This window comes from Onychostruthus taczanowskii, unplaced genomic scaffold, assembly GCF_017590055.1.
Source record: "Onychostruthus taczanowskii isolate IOZ18803 unplaced genomic scaffold, ASM1759005v1 scaffold14, whole genome shotgun sequence".
NCBI classification, from domain to species: domain Eukaryota; kingdom Metazoa; phylum Chordata; class Aves; order Passeriformes; family Passeridae; genus Onychostruthus; species Onychostruthus taczanowskii.
This window is the reverse complement of record NW_024498573.1, coordinates 15,701,497-15,719,503: the sequence shown is the minus strand read 5'-3', so window position 1 is coordinate 15,719,503 and position 18,007 is coordinate 15,701,497. Positions and strand designations below refer to the sequence as shown.

The following is an 18,007-nucleotide window of genomic DNA, read 5'->3' as shown; positions in this document are numbered from 1 at the left end:
CACCTATTCATTCCCAGCAGCAAAGAGCTCTCATCTCCAGCTGTCAAACTCTGCCCCTAAAAACGCATTTAATACTTTCTTTCTAAAGATCCACACAAGAATCATGACTCTTCAGAGCTGAAATATTATTTTAAGAAATCAAGAGTACCCTAATTAACAGTGGAGCGAAATGTTTCTAGTGCAGAACAGGACTTCACTCTCAGAATACTAATAATCTGTTTAATTACAGCTTGAAAAATGGAAACCTACTCCAAGCAGGATGGTTCTCATTCCATAGGTTATTTCACCTATAAATCCCTTCTCTGCTAATAGGAGTTAAACTGAAGGAAGATATACAAGACTTGGTTTGTTTAGGTTAGAACTTGCCAAACAACATGATTCAGTTGTTTTAATTTATCTTCAGTTTCTGAAAGTGGAAACAACTGATATTTACAAAGGTCTTTTGGTCTTCAGATTGTAGAACTATTTTTTGTGAAATAATACAAACACTGACAGTTGTTTAAAGGTAGTTGTTCATTAATAAAGTGCCTGTTCTTTCACAGAATAAAGTATGGTTGTCTAAACTGAAGTTAATCAGGCAGGTTTTTAGAGAAAAACAAGAAATCTGTGTTTGTGTGCACATGGATATGTACATGTGTGTAATTGCTGCTAGGCCAAGGGGGGTGAGACACAACGCTCTGGCTAGAAATTTGGCTTAAGGCTCCACCTTCAACATCCACAATCCTTGAAACAGAGTAAGCAAGTCAAACAAGCAAGTGAAAAATATCCAGCACTCTCATGGTGGGTAAATACAACCTACAGAAACATCTTCAAGCAGTTCCAATAACCTCTGGCTTCTTGTGCAGCAGCTCTCAAATCAAGACAGCTACTTACAAACAAAACACAGCTCCTACAAATCACACAGTACACAATAGTTGAAAACCACTTCTGCACAAGTACTTTGAAGAACAATATCCCACGTGGCTGCAGTTGCTAGAACTTACCTTCCAGAACTAATAAACAACATGTCCATGTGAGAGCGGAGCATGAAAGGATTCAAGAAGAATGAGCAAAACTAGTTCTGCAAGTCGTGCTCATTAAGATCCTAATGACACATCCAAACCCTGGCATGTGGGAAACCCTAAGAAATCCAAGATACTGAACACAAGATTGATTTTCTTCTAGGTTGTCAGGTGGAATCAAGCCTCTCAAAGCAGGATCATCACAACCAAGGCCAAGCTACACCTGGAAACTACAGACAAGGCTTTCAATGTGTTTGAGCCATAGTTCTACCATCTCTTTTCCCAAGCTATTCTTAATGCTGAGGACTGAACTGTGACTGAAAGAACAGCAGAAATCACTTGTTTTTGCCAAACTGCCAAAGAATACAAAGGCACAACACTAGGCTGCCATGATGGAAGCCCAGAAGCTCAATTAGGGTTAAAAAAAGTATTTTCAGGCAAATCAGGCAGGTAAATCCAGTGAAGATATTAGAACATCTCCTAAAACCACTAAACTCTTTTTCAATCACTGTCAAATTACTGCTTTTATTAATGAACTACCAGATTCACAGCATCTTCTTTAGGTTAGCCTGATATTTTTAGTATTCCAATCCACAGTGGGACATACAAGTACAGCTTAACTAGAGAACTTTCCCAGAGTATTTTCACTCTTTTGATCTCACACATTCATCAAGTGGCATTAATTTTGTCCAGTCTTTCTAGAAAGGGAGATGAAGTCCTCAAACAAAGGCACTCCTTTTTTTATTTGCTCTTCTTTCCAGATTCCTTCCACTCTGCTCATGTACTTGGGAAAACCAACACATGGAAACCTCAGCCAAAAAGCAAATTATCTAATCCTGGGGACAAATACCCAACTACTGCTTAGAAATCTGAGTACAGCATTCTCACAGGTGCTACAAGCAGCAAAGGTACCTCCTGGATATGTCAAATACTGTGAGATCCCTGTGAGCACTGCAGCCCCAGCCACCAGCAATTTATAAAGCCAGAAATAGGATTTGGGACACAGCAGCCACCAGGTACATGAGAGGAACTGATTTGCATTTTTAAAAGTGCTTAAAAAGGAAGCAAATTATTCAAATTCCCTTAGTGCATATAGTATCCCAGGAACAGCCTGTCTTCCCCACAAAACAAAGTCTGGTTCTCAAGAGTTACAGCAGATAGGCTGCTGCAACTTCCTGCTGACAAAAGCTGCGCTGTGTTCTAAGTTGGGTTTTTTTCAAATCCAAAATGCAAAGAGAACACAAATCCCAAATCCCTGCCCCTTTTGCTTCCTCAGAATAAAATTCTCCTTTAGGATTGTACACAGCTTAGCATCTACACACCTGCAAATAAGTGCTATTTTATGTAGCTCCTTAAGTGTTCCAAAGTAAGGCGTGAAAACTCCAATTTCAGCACACCACTACAAGTCTGAGTACACACCCATGATGATCAAGTGTGATTTGTTTCAAAGCAGGGATTTGATATCATTTTGTCCTTGGAATTTTGAAACAAACAAATAATTTCCAAATCCATTACAAACATCCCAGTCACAAATTGTAGGAGGATTTGAATTAGTCAAGCTTTCACTCCTAAGCTAATAAATGTAGTAGCAACTATGTTTATCAGATCTGGTTCCAAAACAGGAATGTTTAATATGCATTTTCAAACAGTGATACTCCAGAACTGCAGAATGCAAAAAATGCTCTTGTAAAAGTTGAAACAGCGAAAAAAGTATTTTACTTGTAAACTTCTGGAGTAATGAATTAATAATTATACACTGACCAAAGCAGCAGGAAAAAAAAGTCATTTTAGCAAGTCAACTTCCTTCTATTCTCACCATTCATTCTCCCTCTGGTAACATATGTAATCTCAAGTCAATGAAATACCATTTAATTCAAATTAATTTTTCTAACTCTATGTACAGAAAGAATGGACTAAGCAACTTGCAACACTTGTAAGAGTTCTGAGCTTCTTTTCCATGTTCTGCTCATCATGGGAAATTTTCAGACTCCTGAACATTTCACTAGCGTAAAAAATTTACGTGCTGCCAGATCTGTGTACAAGTCAGGTTCAGAAAAAGAACTACACAAGGAAAGTACCTGCTGCCTCCAGTAAGGCTTCTAGTCTTGCTTGTGTCTCTGGATCCACAGTTCTCAAGTCCGCACCTTCTGCAGCACTCGATAAGAACAACTCCGATGTGGTTTTAAGTACTGGGTTATCAAGATCTTCTTGGTCCAAAATAAATGATTCAACCTGTTTGCCAAGTTAGAAAAACAATTTTACCATTTTTGAAGCTTTAAAGTAAATCTAAAATATTATCCCCCCCCAAAAAAACCCCATGAAAATAATCTAACTGTACTATCACAATTGTGTTTTAACTGCCAAAAACATAGAACAAAACTACAAAAAACATCTCGTCAGCTCACTGAAGAGGTAGTTAAAGTCACAAAACACAAAAAACCCTGCATAAAAAAAAAATTATTGCAGAAGTTACAATTTAAAACACCTTAAATACAGCAAGGTCAACTCAGATAAAACACTGAATAAGTGTGATGCATGCTTGCACGGTTAACCACCCAAGCAGGCAGACACAAGAAGCTGCAACATCTTTGTCACCAGAAGCTCATCTACCACGTTATTAATAAAAGCCACCAGTAATGACTGTGGTACAGCTGGACCTATCTGAGTGCCAGGGAAAGATGGAATGTCTTCCTGAGATGCCTTTCATTTCTCTTTTAAAAGCAATTTCAACAGAGGTAGCACAAAGATTTTGATTGTTTTGAGCAGGAACACAAGAGTTGACCAACACTCAACACCAAAACCTCTCTCAAGCTGGCACTCAGCATTAGCCCAGTCTGCTCTGCTCTCTGGGCAAGAACAGATCTGCAGAAGGATTAAGCAGGCAGGTATTCCAACCGAGCAGCAATAATGCTGTCCCACCAGGGCCCCACGTGACCTCCAAACACAAGCCCATGGAATTACTCAACATAACACTGCAGCTTTATGACAGCTTGCCAGAGTAAACAAGGAGGATACCTGACTCACACTCGAAAGAGAGCAGAGCTACCTTTCAGAATCTCCCAAGCTCAGACATCATTTCCTCTATTTTCAGTAGTATTTTGAGACAAAAACATTATTTCATAATTAGATGTTGTCTGTCATCTGTACCAACACTATTGGTGCCTTAGATTTGCTGTAGAAATGAGACATTCCTGTTACTCAGCCACTGCTGCCCTCTCCCACTTCATACCCCAGTCTCATCTCATCTTCCTTTCTCAGTTTTCCCCAAAATACTTCTCCCTATTTTTCTCACCTCAGCAGAAAACTACCATCTCATTTCCCCTGGAAAGGGAAAATTTATACTTAAAAAAAAAAAAAAATCAAATCAGGCCATCTGCAAATTCATTAAGTGCTCCATTGTGTGAACAACTTCACAGGATCTGGGAGCAGCACAGAGCACTGCTATTCAAGAGCAACTTGGGTTCCTTCGTTTCTTCCCCTTTTTGATATGTAAATGGCTGTAACACTATCCCCTGGTGTCCAAGCCAGCCCTGTGTGTCAGGGAAATGCTCACACTGGAACATAATGGGAATCAGGCAGCAAGTATGACTTTTTAGGAACACTGAATATAAGGCCCACATCTCAGTGGATATCTGTGATCCCAGCCAGCTAACAGATCTTGTGTGCCAGACACAAATATTAAAGGCAAAGCAGGAGGCTCTCATTTGGTGCTCAGAGAAGCAAGATTTCTAGGTTAGTCCAAGCAACAGTCCTAAAATAAGAAACTGTCATTGCAAGAAAGAGTTGAACAACTCTTTAAAACAAGCAGAAAATTAGTGACCTAAACCAGTGATACATATTTTTACTACAAACAAAGAAGAGCTATTTGCAACTCAGCAAAATGCATCCCCCTACAGTAAGAGCCCCCTCAGCAGAACTCAAATTCCAGGTTAGTCCACAGCCTGCTTTCATGAGTTCTGATGCAAAACTGACTTCTGGGAAAATTCACCCTTACCTATGTGAGTACTTCAGGGTTTTTCATTTTTTTCCCACAAGACTACACAAGGCATCAACATGATGGAAATACTATTCCTATTGCAACATGTTTGTGTGATCTGGTGAAGGGCAGAAATTCCCACTATGTGTACATGACCATTCATTAGATACAGCTGAAAACTAGACACAAGAAATTTTATTAGATTCTTATGGACATTTTTCTTTGTCAACTACATCACTACATTGAACAGCAGTCCTCCCTTTTGAGGACATACCAAAAGGAGTGAAAATGTCACCTCCCACTGAAGCAACTGCACTTGAGAACAACAAACACTGCAGAAACACTCAGTGGCTCCTGGCAAGCCTCAGGGTTCAGCCTTGGGAAGAGCCAGGCAATCCTCAGCCAAGGGAAGCACAGCAGCCTGCAGCAACTGCCAGAAGCTGTCCTGCTGCAAATTCTAAAACTTCATGGTTTTGACACTTTGGGAAAGATATGGACCATTTTCTCCCTGACTGCTGCCAGCACAAGCTCACTGGGATACATTTACTGGATTTTACAGGCAACAATCCACCTCTTGAGCCTAAATCTGTGTTAATTCACCATTCACAAATATTCAGCTTGCAAGGAACCTCTGCCCCCCAACAGGGAATACATTTTGCTTACAGGAACCTCTAAGTAAGTGTCTTTTTAACAATGATTGTGCAAACACTACTAATTAGAGTAAATTACACACACAGTTTTTACTTAAGAATACAAGTTGGGTAGTACTGGTGCAGTCTGCTCTTTTCACCACTCTTATTAACTCTTCCTGCCTTTCAGCTCTTCTTTACATCAGCAACTGCACTTCCAGAGACCTTGCACAATCAAAATCTCTCAAAAATTCTTGCTTCATATACAATACTTACATCATAGATTTATATCATAGGAAGGCAGATGCTTTCATTATTACTGCACATGTTGAGCATCAACTTTTAGGTTTTATTTTGATTTTTAGTAAGAGCTTAATACCATACCCACAATACAAATATAACTTGAGTGTGAAAATACTGAAAATCCATATGCAAAATGTTAAAATAGCTGCACCACTGCCAGTCTCCCAGAATAAACTTCAATGTATTCTCAAGTCAGAATGTCTGACATTTCAGTAAATCAATGCAGTTTCTCACACACTAAGACAAAGCTAGAGAGAATGAACAGTTGGATCTTATCACTAATAGCAGAGTGAGAAATTACCTAATTGATCAGATGTCTTGTGAATGGAAGGGACCTACAATAATCACATATTATAATAATTTTTTTGAAAAATCAAACTATTGCAAATATATCAAACAAATCTGGCTTTTAAAACAAGAAATAAACTTCATTAAAAATCAAAACAAGCAAGTAAAAAATCAAAACATATTTCATATTAGCATTCCTGGAAGACATAATGCACTGCTCATGTGGCAAAATTTAGGCACTCTGCTCTATCCTAATCAGATCTGCAGCAAAGTGATAGAGTAACCAGTCACTGTGCTATTTTTGGATTATTTTGTGAGCTGCTTTGGGCAGTTAATAAGCATCTTACTTGGGAAGGCTCACTAGGAACACATGGATCCCAGATATTATTCTAAGTGCCAAAACAATTTCACCTTCCCAATCCAAACCCAAGAAAGCTGCACAGGACTGGAGGGCAGGGCTTCACCACCCCCTGTGTCCCCTGCTCTTCCACAGCCACCATGGACCTGGCCTGCAGTCCTGCCAGGGACTGCAGCAGCCTCACAGCTCTGCAGATCCAGTTACAGCCCTGCTGCCTCCCTCCAGAGCAGCTACATTGCAGCCATGTGGCCTCAACTGCATCAGTGTTTATATGTTAACACCAGGACTGAGTTTACTGCAGGCCAGGGGGATGCAGAGGGACCCTGCAGGCACCAACATCCCCACTAACACTGGCAATTCTGGTGGGATGGACATGACGTGCAGGGTTACAACACATTTCTAATATTAAATCTAAACTGATCTTCCTTATGTTGCACTACTGCAAAGTACTTTTCCCAGAATAGCCTGGACCTGCTCACAAATAGCCTGCTCCTGACAGGCTACAGAGGATGGCAAAGCTTCCTGGGTAGCTGTAGGTAGCACTGTTCTCTCCTCCTCCTGCAGGCAAGGGCAGCAGCAGAGACAGCTCCTACCTTCTTCCATTTCTGCCACACTAGTGCTCCTGGGAACACCATCTTTACAAAAAGTATTGATAGGAAACAGAAAGGTGCTGTTAAATGATTTCCTTGAACTTGTATTTTCCAGGAACCCCTTGAGCTATGAACACTTTTGGGGTAACAATACTTATTGCTGTGTTTGTGAAGTATTTACAAATAATAAGGACCCAAGCTGTTGACTGGGACTCCTAAACTCCTACTTTTAATGCAAATAAATAACTGCCTGAATTTCTCTTTTGTGTTAGGAAACCATTCCTAATTACTTCTATAATTCCATTTCACTCCATAATTTCCATTTTCACTCCATAATTAACAGCATGTGCAATGCTGCATTAGGAGAAATGCAGCAGAGAAAGTTCTTGTGGATTTTTCAGAAAAACCCAACCTCTAATAGTTTATGTTGTCATGCCCTTCATTAAACTGAATGCTAATATTGGATTCATACTTGCAATCGTGCCCTAAATTTTTTGGGGAATAGTGACAGGACATAGCACTAAGTTAAGACTGAACATTAGTTTGTATTAGTTTCAAATTTAACATCAAACTCCTGTAAATTCCACATATAAAGGATGTCAGCTATGAAAACCATTAAAAGTAATCATTCCAAGGAGAAAGTAAAGTGAATGACTTTGTCCCTGACATGACACTCCTAGATGCTCCCTGCCACAATTAAATGCAGCACAACCCCCTTGGTGCAGACTTAACACCAAAAGGCCTGGTTTTGATTTACCAGAGAATGCACTTTTCAACACTCTTCCCTCCCAGCCCAGCCAAACATCTTTGCACCTGCTTAAGGTACCTTCCTGCACAACCATTTCAGTTTCAAGAGATGGAGTAAAGGAGGAGGAAAAACCATACACCAATGTGGGTATTTTCACAAAACCTTTCAGTGGGGTCTCAGGACACTGTCCTTTCTTGGCACTTCAAAGCTAAGAAAGAAAATAAACATTTCAGGGAAGTACTCTAGAGTCAGTACCTAGAAACAACATAGAATCAATGGGAACATCAATTCAGACATAATTAATGGTATAAAACCATACCCACTCTGTTTGGCTAGAGCTGTAATTTCTGAAGGCAGTTTCTTCCATTAAAAAAATAAATGTTCCAGCCCAAGAAGACAGAAGCCACCATGACCCGTGAATCACCAAGAGAGCACTATCCAGCACCATGGATGCTGTGATTACACAGCATCCTGCCAGCCTGGGGGGCACAGGGTGCTCTGGGTGCTCACCACCTCAATGGGGAACAGAAAGTACCTGGAGCATCATTTCCAGTCGCTGCTCACCTTGTGACAGGTCAGGCAGCTGTCAGACGCTTTCATAAGTCACTTTAACACATCCAAAAGGGAGAAAACTCAGGGGGCGGAAACAATTTTCTACCACTTCATGAATTTCATGGACTTAAAAGGGGTCTGACAAGCTGGAAGATCATTCCTCTGGGAACAGAAAGGCATTAGATCATGTCAGCTCCCTGTGAGGCCACAAACCTGAGCACGGCTCCACCTTTAAGTGGAGCTGTCAGTGCGCACCTCCAGCGGCAGCTCCGTACGCAGGGCATCAGACTGGGAAGGCAGGGAGGGAAGGGGGCAAATCTGTTTAGCCCAGATTGCAGCAGGAAGATGACTGACTGGAGGCAGGATTACCTAAAGGACAGCCTTCATTCCCACAGATATTAAGCAATTACCAGCTAGTGAAACAAGCAGCTATAGGATCTGGGCTGTGATGAACTCATTTCAGAGCACAGGTTCACGTTGCAGATGCTGCTATAGATGCAGTGTAAATACAGGTGGACACAACCTCAAGATTTATTGCTGCAAGAAAGGAAAGGCCCTCACACACACAGTGTGGGCCATGAGTCCAACATCCCCACACACAACACAATGTTCTTGATGTGATACCACACAAGCTGCCTAAAATGATCAGAGAGACAGCAGGCAGTGAGCAAGGACTGACATTTTTATGGCTGTTTCACCACAGGGTCTCAAGCCTGGCACCCCAAGTCACCAGTCAGTTCTCAAAATTACAGCTGTTATTTGAAAGATGCAGATAAAACAATAAATCAGAATTAATGTTTTATACTACTACTCTTCCTTTCCAGAGATGGCTGATCCTGGTTTTCAATTTTCTTGCACTCATACTGAACCATAAGCAGACACTCCTGGACAAGCAGCTGGCAAATGGTTCATGTCAATTCAACCATTTACCTGAATTCTCTCTTAAGCAGACAACTGACACTATGCCATTTCAGTAGTTCTGAATACTACAAACTATACCCTACCACAAGCCTCTGGAAAGAGCTGTCTGATCTGTGGATCTTCCAGAAACAGAACACTACAATTTATTTTTATTAAAGCACTGTTTCACAACAATAAGCAACATGATTGCACGCTGTTAACCCTCACAGAATTAAGGCCCAGAACACACATGTTGACTCCTCTTGTTACAAGAAACTGGCAATGTTACAAAGTTTCTCTGCATAGCAAAAAAGAAACACTTATTCATCTCAGTAACTACTGCAATAACCCAAAGAACTGATAAAAACAGACATATTCAATGTCTGATAAACAAAAATAATTATGACTATATTTTCCCCATGTACAAAACAATCTTTTGCAGCAAGGAGCTGTCATGTACAGAACCGGAACTGACAACTGAAGCTGATTCAAAATTCACATCAATCCCAGTAAATCAAGTACCAATTCTTGACTTTATCCCAAAGAAAACCTTTGAGTGGAGACCAGGAAACTTGACTAAAATAAGCACCACTTGCACTAAACACTCCTTATTTTCACTTATTCTATTTCAGTCCACTCTAAATCATGTTTTCAGTGCTCCATCTTCCCCATGGGCTCTAGGGTCCCCTCCTCACCTGTTTTTTCTATCCATTATTCCCACAGAAAGAGCCCCTCTTCTTTCCTCACCTCAAGGCAAGAAACAGCTGGCATAATTCAGTATTTGATTTATTAGAATATAAAACAGAATTGTTGCATCAATTTAGCCATGGCTTTTCTTGCTCAAGTATTAAATCCCGGGCATTAAACCAAAGTGAAGGCAACTTTTAAGGCAGAAGATGGATAGATGTGTTTGTTTGCTGATGTAAAAGCTCACACCCAACCAAGATGGGAAGCATTCTAAGCTACCTTCTTGGAAATGACCTTTTAAGATCTCTTTTCAATCCAAGGGGACAATGCCTAAATAGAAACAAATCATACAAGTGGATCTGGAATACAATAGTAATTCAATCATCAGTTTCCAGGCCAACCTATACATTTCAGACAGAGGAATCTCAACATTTAAAGCGACTACTTAAGTTATCTAGAGGCTTACAGCAAACTGAAAATCATCCTGGGCTTTCTGCCCCTCTCAGAGGCCAAGCTAGTGGCAGCTATTCTTTTCAAGGCCTGGATAAACAGGTCTGTGCACGCTGTCCCACTGCCAAAGCAGAAGAAACCCCAATGCAACTCCTGAGCCATCACTTAGTCATTTCAAAGAAACTATCAGAGAGCCCTGCCTAAGCCATGATGCACTGAAAATTCAAGATATAGCAGTACAAGGGCTTAAAATGTAACCATTTTATAAAAACAGTTAAAAGAGAGACATTTATCTAAGCTGTTGGATTTATCCTAAGAAATCCCAAATGTCAAACATCCACATGAGACTCCCTTTTCCCCTGGTCCCCTTCAGGCTGTGGAGGAGCACATGCTCTAAAGAGGTGATGCCCAGAAGTCACCACGACCAAGGATCAGTTTGGGAGCAGATCATTCAGCCCCAAATGCTGATCTCCCTTCTTCCCTTGGTTTGAAACATGACTGACTTACTACCTACCTGCCATGTGACACTGCTGGTTTAATTCATGATTTTGGAAAGGGGAAAGTTCAACAGGTTTAGGGATTTTCCTAGAAGAAAATCCTAGTTAATTAGTAATCCCTATGTTTTACTGAATGCAAGGGGGAATAACTTAGGGACCTAGCTAAAACCTAGTGCTAAGACATGAAATGTTAAAAACATGTGAGATGACCTTCTGTTGGCCCACTGTCCAGCACCCAATAAAACATCCTATTTTTCTTTTATGAGGGAGTTTCTTCCTGCAGGGTGGGTATGCAGCAAGGTGCCTTTGAAAAGCTCTCCTGGCCAGAAGGGCCAGCCACACTTGTCTCTTCTCAGCTACCATCAGCATTTGGACAAACACATCACCATAATTCAACTGGGAGTAACCCCTCACAGTCTACAGCACTTTTCCTTACACATTCTGGGATGCTCTGGAAGAGCTAAAGATGAAAATAATTTTGAAAAAAATCTCAACTCCCTCTTGAAATCAAAGGACCAAAGTAAGTAAGGGATCTCATCTCACAAAAAGCAGGAAAGAAGTAATAGGATCCAGCACAGGACCAATTGTTTTATTTATGTTTTATCACACTAAGTGTTTTTTATCTGCACTTGAGCAGAAGATACACAATATTGCAAAAAAGGAGAAAATTTTCTAATATTTTACAAAACTTCTAAACAATCAACATTACATAAGAAAAAAATTCTTAAGTAATGAGTTGTTAGAGTAAAATACATTTCTATAAATTTCACTTGCTCAGCATTCCTCCAAAACCATGCAAAATAAAACCTCTGCACTTTCACAATAAAAAGGGAGAACTGCTTGTTGAGAAAAAAAAAACCCAAACTATCTGTATGCTATTACAATATGTATCTGTGTATATTAAGGACTATAGCATATAATCCTAATTAAACTAACCCCTAAATCCAAATATTAATTCACTGGTACCTCACTTTGTCATAGGTAGCATGGGTCTACAACATAAAGGCTGCAACTTTGTTACTGCATTCTGTTGCTACAAAAAAGAAGTATTTGTATCATTTCAAAGTTAAAGTAATCTGTAGTTTATCATCCACCAAGGTCATCTGAGGTACCAGCAAGAAAGTTTCTATTTGAGACAACCTGCGAGGCCAAGCACTGTTCAAAAACCTCCTAAAATGATCTAAGTACTTGCACAAATCACTGACTTGTGAGGTTTGCTTACAGTACCCCATTCCAGCAGGAGGCCATTCCCACCTGGAAGGTAAGGTTTACACAAGGCCTCTGCCTGGTGTTTGCATGGCACATGGGCTGCTGCTGAGGAGGAAAGCATCTGCAGGGGACAAATGAAAGCACCCTGCCAAGAGTGAGGCCTTGGAGCTCCACTTAAACAGGCCCACAGAGAGTCCTCACACAAGATGCACGAGTTCTTTTTCTTCCTTCATGAAGTTCTCAGTGGGAAAGGAACCTAAGGTTCCTTCTTCCATATAACTCATGACTTGCCTCTGTTCTAAATCCAAGAACCACTTTTACTCCAATAACAGCTTAATACTTGAAAGCAATCTTCATAGATGTTACAAGAACTCAAAATTACCTACTAAGATTGAAGCTCTGCAGCCTCCTCAGCTGCAGGTTGTGAGCCCCAGCTGTGGACTCCAACAAACACCCCAGCTCAGTCCTGGAGCTGCTGCCAGATTTGAAGGCCAGGCCACAAGTGTGCACAGAAAAAGGAGTGCCTGTGTATTCCCCTTCCCTCCACACTGACCCTTCTGTCAAGAGAATGTTGCAGGGCATGGTTTGAGCTCTGAGCAGAGGACAATGTCCCCATGGCTCCATCCAGCTGTCCTTACAGATGGATTTCAGCATCCTCCAAGGCAAGGAAAGGAGACAGAAGAGCTGCCCAATATCAAGTCCATGGGGGAGCAGCTGGGTAGCCCCAACTTAAATCAGAACACAAGAACTCATGATTCAGCATTACTGCTCAAACAAACCCTTCCCACCCCCCACCAGACTGTAACTAGTTGACTGGTGAAACCTATGTGCAAATTTGTGCCTAAATATAGATGTTCTGCTAAATTTGGCAAATCTCTCCTTACCAAGGGGTTGCACTGCATATTTATGTAATTATACAGTAGTATTTCACATCTTTACTTTCTACACCTATCATTAGAAAACAGTTGCTGACATTTATTTTAGGTCATGTACTCAGCTGGGTCAAACTGCACTAAAGGGAGACCCAAGTTGTGCAAGAAAGCTTAGAAATGAGCTCATTGTAAAATGTTCTTGAATAGGATTAACCATACTGCTTGTAGGGTTACCATACATGCATACAGAAACACTGCTTGTTCCTGGTTACCACAGGCCACACTTGCAAAGTTACTGAGATACCTACAATGATTTTTCTGGAAATTAGATGCCTAATCAGACTGGGAATAAATGAGCACCCTACTGACCAGCTCTCTGCACCCTCAATACTTCTGGAAACCTGAACATGTTTTTCTTTGATGTTTTCTGATCAGTGAATAATTTCTGGAAGAAAATTTCACCTTTTCTTTCCATCTTCTACCTCCTCAACTTTGAAAGAGCTTGACAAAAGAAAAACATAAACTGCTAAACTGAAACTTACACTTTTCAGAGAAAAGGCTTTTCTGCTTAATATTATCTATCTGAATTTGCATCCACTTTCTGAATTTCTATTCCTTATGGTAAAGAAAATGCTGCTATTTACATTGTTTCTAATACAATGAAAATTAAAGTGTCTGAGCATTACATTAGCCTCAGAAGTCAAAAGATGCATTGTGCACCATCTACAAAGCAGATCCATGTTAGGAAGGTTCAACAACGCAGCAATGACTTTAATAAACAACACTGCTGATCTGAAACAAACTAGGTATTTACTGTGAATCTCAAACCAAGTTTAAAAATTAAGAGACTCAGGTTGTGGGGAGGGGGGCCCCAGCCAAAACCTCCAGGTACTGAACTGCTCTGGAGTGCATGCCATTCAACTACTCATCCTACTCCTGGTAGGAGGTATGTTATGTCTGATTTTTAATTATGCTTTATGTAAATATCCCCAGAGGCTTATGCAATAGGTACAGGCTTAAGTAAGGCGAGCTGGTGAAGGCAGCTCAGAGAGGGAAGCCGAGGGCTGAGCTGACTCCATGGCCAAGGGCTGGGCGAGCTCCAGTTGTCATTGAAGGCCTCCAAAGCCCTGAATTACAGAACAGGAGAGATTTGCTACATTTGTACTCACTGCCAAAAGCCACTTCTGAACCAAGCTCCCAGACCCCTGGTACTTCTGTAGCTTCTGCTGCTTGATTTACAACAGCTCAGCAAACTGTCCCTGAGCACTACCACAGCCACATTTATCACCTGCTTCAACTCCTGCTGCCACACTTTGCTGCTGGGAGGGTTTTTGGTGAGGACCTGCACTTTCTGTGGCCACCAAAGAGCCCATGGACATGCAGTAATCAGCAGTGCCCTCGCAGCACACCTTCACCTTGACCTACAGCCCTCACAGCCAGGGTGGAGGAGGCTGCTCAGTGCCTGTGCCTTTGGCACCGCTGTAAGTGCCAGCAAAATTCACAAGGAGTGGTAATAATACACTTCAAGTCACACCAAAAATCTCACTCTAAACAAGTTGCAGGCTGTGTTCACACCCTGATCAAGCTTAGAAAGCAACTAAGCAACTATTTGCACTGAGGTCAAAACCACCCCATTTCTCAGGCTGCAGCCAGTGGTGAAGTTTCTCTGAGCACCCAGGAGATCCACAGCACTTTTACACAGAACAGCACAAACCTCCTGGCCTCGTCCCTCCATGCCCAAAGACGTGCTGCAGCTTGCAATTGTTTCTATTTGCATGGGATAATTTTACCTGGTAATTCTAGAAAATATTCTGCACAGCTGCATTCAAATTTCACCTTGTGGACCTAATACAACTCATCTGTGCAGGATCCACTTTAGTCCTTGGTTTCCCCAGCCAAGATCCTGGTCACTACCATGGGCAGGCACTGAGCTAGGAAACCAGAAAGCTTGACTTTCTGCCAGTTCTGCAAGCCAGGATAAATGGGGCACACCCTCTTCACCTGTAAAATGGGGACACTACTCTCCTCTGTAAAGGACTTGGAGATCTGATCTAAGAAATGCAATATATTTTCCAAAAGGTTAGGTTAAAATATATTGCTCTTTTCATTCTCTAGATAAATGCTTCATTATACTCCTTGTCCTACACTTCCCTGATGATTTTCTTTTTCAACTAATTTGCCATTTTGACAGTCCAATTATTTTAGCATATTAAACTCAGACTAATGCAAGGATACAAAACCTAAATACCACTGCAGACACATAGCAGAGTCTACAGAACTTTGTACCATTATTTTTATGGCCTCAAAAATAGAGAGAACAGATCAAGGCAGCATGGCAAAAACTCACTTTTTTTGTTTCATTTTTAATTCTCCCTTTTAGTTCTCACTAATTCCACCCACTGGTAATAGCTGAAGGCATACTCCCAAATCAGTGACTCATGGCACAAGACCACAGTCCAAACAGTGACTGACTGGCTTCTCAAAGCAGTGCTGTTCAAGAACTGCACTGCTCCATCCCTGCACCTTAACTGCCTTTTCTTTGCTCCAAAAAGAAAACAAAACAAAGAGAGACACCCACCACTGACAACAGGTGCTTCCTTAGCTCTCAGAAAAAAAAAAAAACAAAAAAAAACCCAAAAAACTGAAGAAAAAAAAAAATCCCCCCCTTAGTGCTCCCAGCCATGCAGCCCAGCCTAGGCACATTCCTCCCACCCATGATTCTTCCCAGGTAACTCTCCACAACCAGAAACACAAGACAGAACTCCCCAGGCAATGTCAGCTTTGAGATCAGCCCACCTCCACTCTGCTGGAGAACTTCAAATATTTCAATTCCAATTCATTTCTTCTATTCTGTATTTGAAATAATGAACTTTTCCCCCAGGTTTTTCAAATTAATCATTTAACTTTAAGAGCTGTTTGAGAACCTTTATTTTTCTGACCTCAATGGCAACCTCCCAACACATTATTTATAATAGGCTGTCTTTCTTAATACTTGCTATTAGTCAAAAGAGTGCTTAGTAAACATCCTAGCTAACCAATCTTCACATCCCTTAAATAATGGGGTGGGTTCAAAAGGGATAAGCTTTCAAAGTAGGACTCTGCTCCCCTTGTAAAGAGCCACAAACACCCTGACACAGCCCACTTCCAGGTTCTGTAGATACTGCTTTGCATCTCTAAAGATACATTAAAATGTGACATGAAAGACCTCCTAGAGAGCAGACACTCATTGATTACTTGTGTCCTACTCTGTTTATGGCAGGTCTTCCAGCTCCCCCAAACAGGTATGTGCTGGAACACCTAATTCCATATGGGACTGACCGTGGATGTCCAGGACACCAATCACACAAGGAACGTTCAAATACAAGTGCTCATCTGCCTGACCATTAGATTCTGAGTTTAGTTAAACATCCTGCTGTTAGCACCACTTCTAATGTAGTTTAGGGGGTCATGAGCAAAACACAAATGTGGATCTTCATCAGTTTAATCACTTTTTTTTATTCAAATAAGACCTGGCTCAGGTTTCAAGAGGGCTGGACAAAAGATGGTCACCAACAGAAGGCAAAAAATTTAGCCACAGGAGGATGAGTGCAGGCTCCTCTCTTTACATCTCTCCAGAAGGAACAAAGACACAGCCTAAGTACACTTGCTTGGCCTCCAAATTAAAAATGGTTGTATCACCTTGGCTATTTTCTTCCTCTTGCAGAAGCCCAAAGGAACTGGGAAAGCCTGCAAGGAGTAAGTAGCCACTTTCTCCTGCTTTCCACTAAAGCTATATAAGGGCTGTGATCCAGCTGGGATCCCATCTTTTGCTAAGAGACTGCTAAGGAATGAAGATTCACCCTTTGGTGCGGCAATGACAGATAAAAGCCCTCATTTACCTTCTCTCCCAAGGCTACGTAAAGCAGCAATAAATGCCAGTTTACAGGTCCAACAACGCTCCATTTGGGTTGGGATAAGGCCCCCGTGCCTCCTCCCCACCCTCCCTTTAAACCTCTCCGCAGGTTTGGAAGATCAAAGAAATACACCTCGACTACCCTCTTCCATTTTGTTGGGTAAGAAATATCCCTATTGCATAAAAGCGTGTGTGTGTATAGCTATAGCTACAGGAATTTATCCGTGGCTGGGAACCCCGAGTCCGGGGCAGCAACAGTGGGGCTGACGGCTTCACTTTGTTCTCCGCCGGGTGCAGGATCTCGCCTCCCCCTCCAAACCTGCTCCCAGGTGGAAGCGGCTCCTTGAGGTCAGGCCACATCCTCCTCCCGCTCCGCGGCCGCCCCCGGCCCTTCCCCGGGGCCGCCGGGAGGCGCGGCGGGGCGAGACCCCCGCGCCCGCTACCCGGCCGCGGCCGCCGCGCCGCCCCCCCCGCCGCTCCGCGCACGCCTATTGGGCGCGCTCGGCCGAGGGCGGCGCGCTATTGGCCGCGGCGCCCGCCACTCAAAGGCGCGTCACGCGCTCCCAGCATGCTGCCCTGAGAGCGCACGCCGAGGCGGTAAGAGTGCGCCGCCCCGCCCCGCTCGCCCGGCCTCGCTTCCTGAACTTTCCGAGCTATGATTGGTTCTCGCGGACATCAATCATGTGCCTTGGCGGAGCTGCGGGCGCCGATGGGGCGAGCGAGCTGTCGATCTAAGCGCATTCAGGAATCACGGTTTTGATTGGCTGAAAGGAACATCCCTCACAACGCACGGCGTCTGGCGTCTTCCGATTGGCTCCTGCATGCCCTGGGCCCACCTCCCCTTCGAACCCATCTGAAGGACTCCGTCAGCGCGAGACCGTCACACGCCCGCCTGTCCCGAGGGGTGATTGGGTCACTGAGCTGCCAATCAAAGCGAAAGGCACGCCTGCTCCGTGGCCCCGCCCCCTCCCGGGTGCGGGCCGCCATAGGCTGGGCGCCCTGGCTGTCCGCGCCAGCGGTCACGCCCACTGTGACGTCACCGCGCGGCCACGTGG

The 18,007-nt window shown here is 42.6% G+C and overlaps 1 protein-coding gene across 1 annotated transcript in view; it reads right to left on the bottom strand.

The window, feature by feature from the left end:
- The window catches only part of LOC121332440 (ankyrin repeat and KH domain-containing protein 1-like), an 88,859-nt gene extending 81,669 nt beyond the window's left edge, over positions 1-7,190 (bottom strand). The window contains exons 1-2 of the mRNA XM_041397894.1: positions 7,149-7,190; positions 3,080-3,233 (exon numbers count right to left, since the gene is read on the bottom strand). Of these exons, the coding sequence (XP_041253828.1) occupies positions 3,080-3,233; positions 7,149-7,190 (196 nt within the window). The remainder of the gene's footprint in view (positions 1-3,079; positions 3,234-7,148) is intronic.
- Between the last annotated feature and the right edge of the window lie 10,817 nt (positions 7,191-18,007).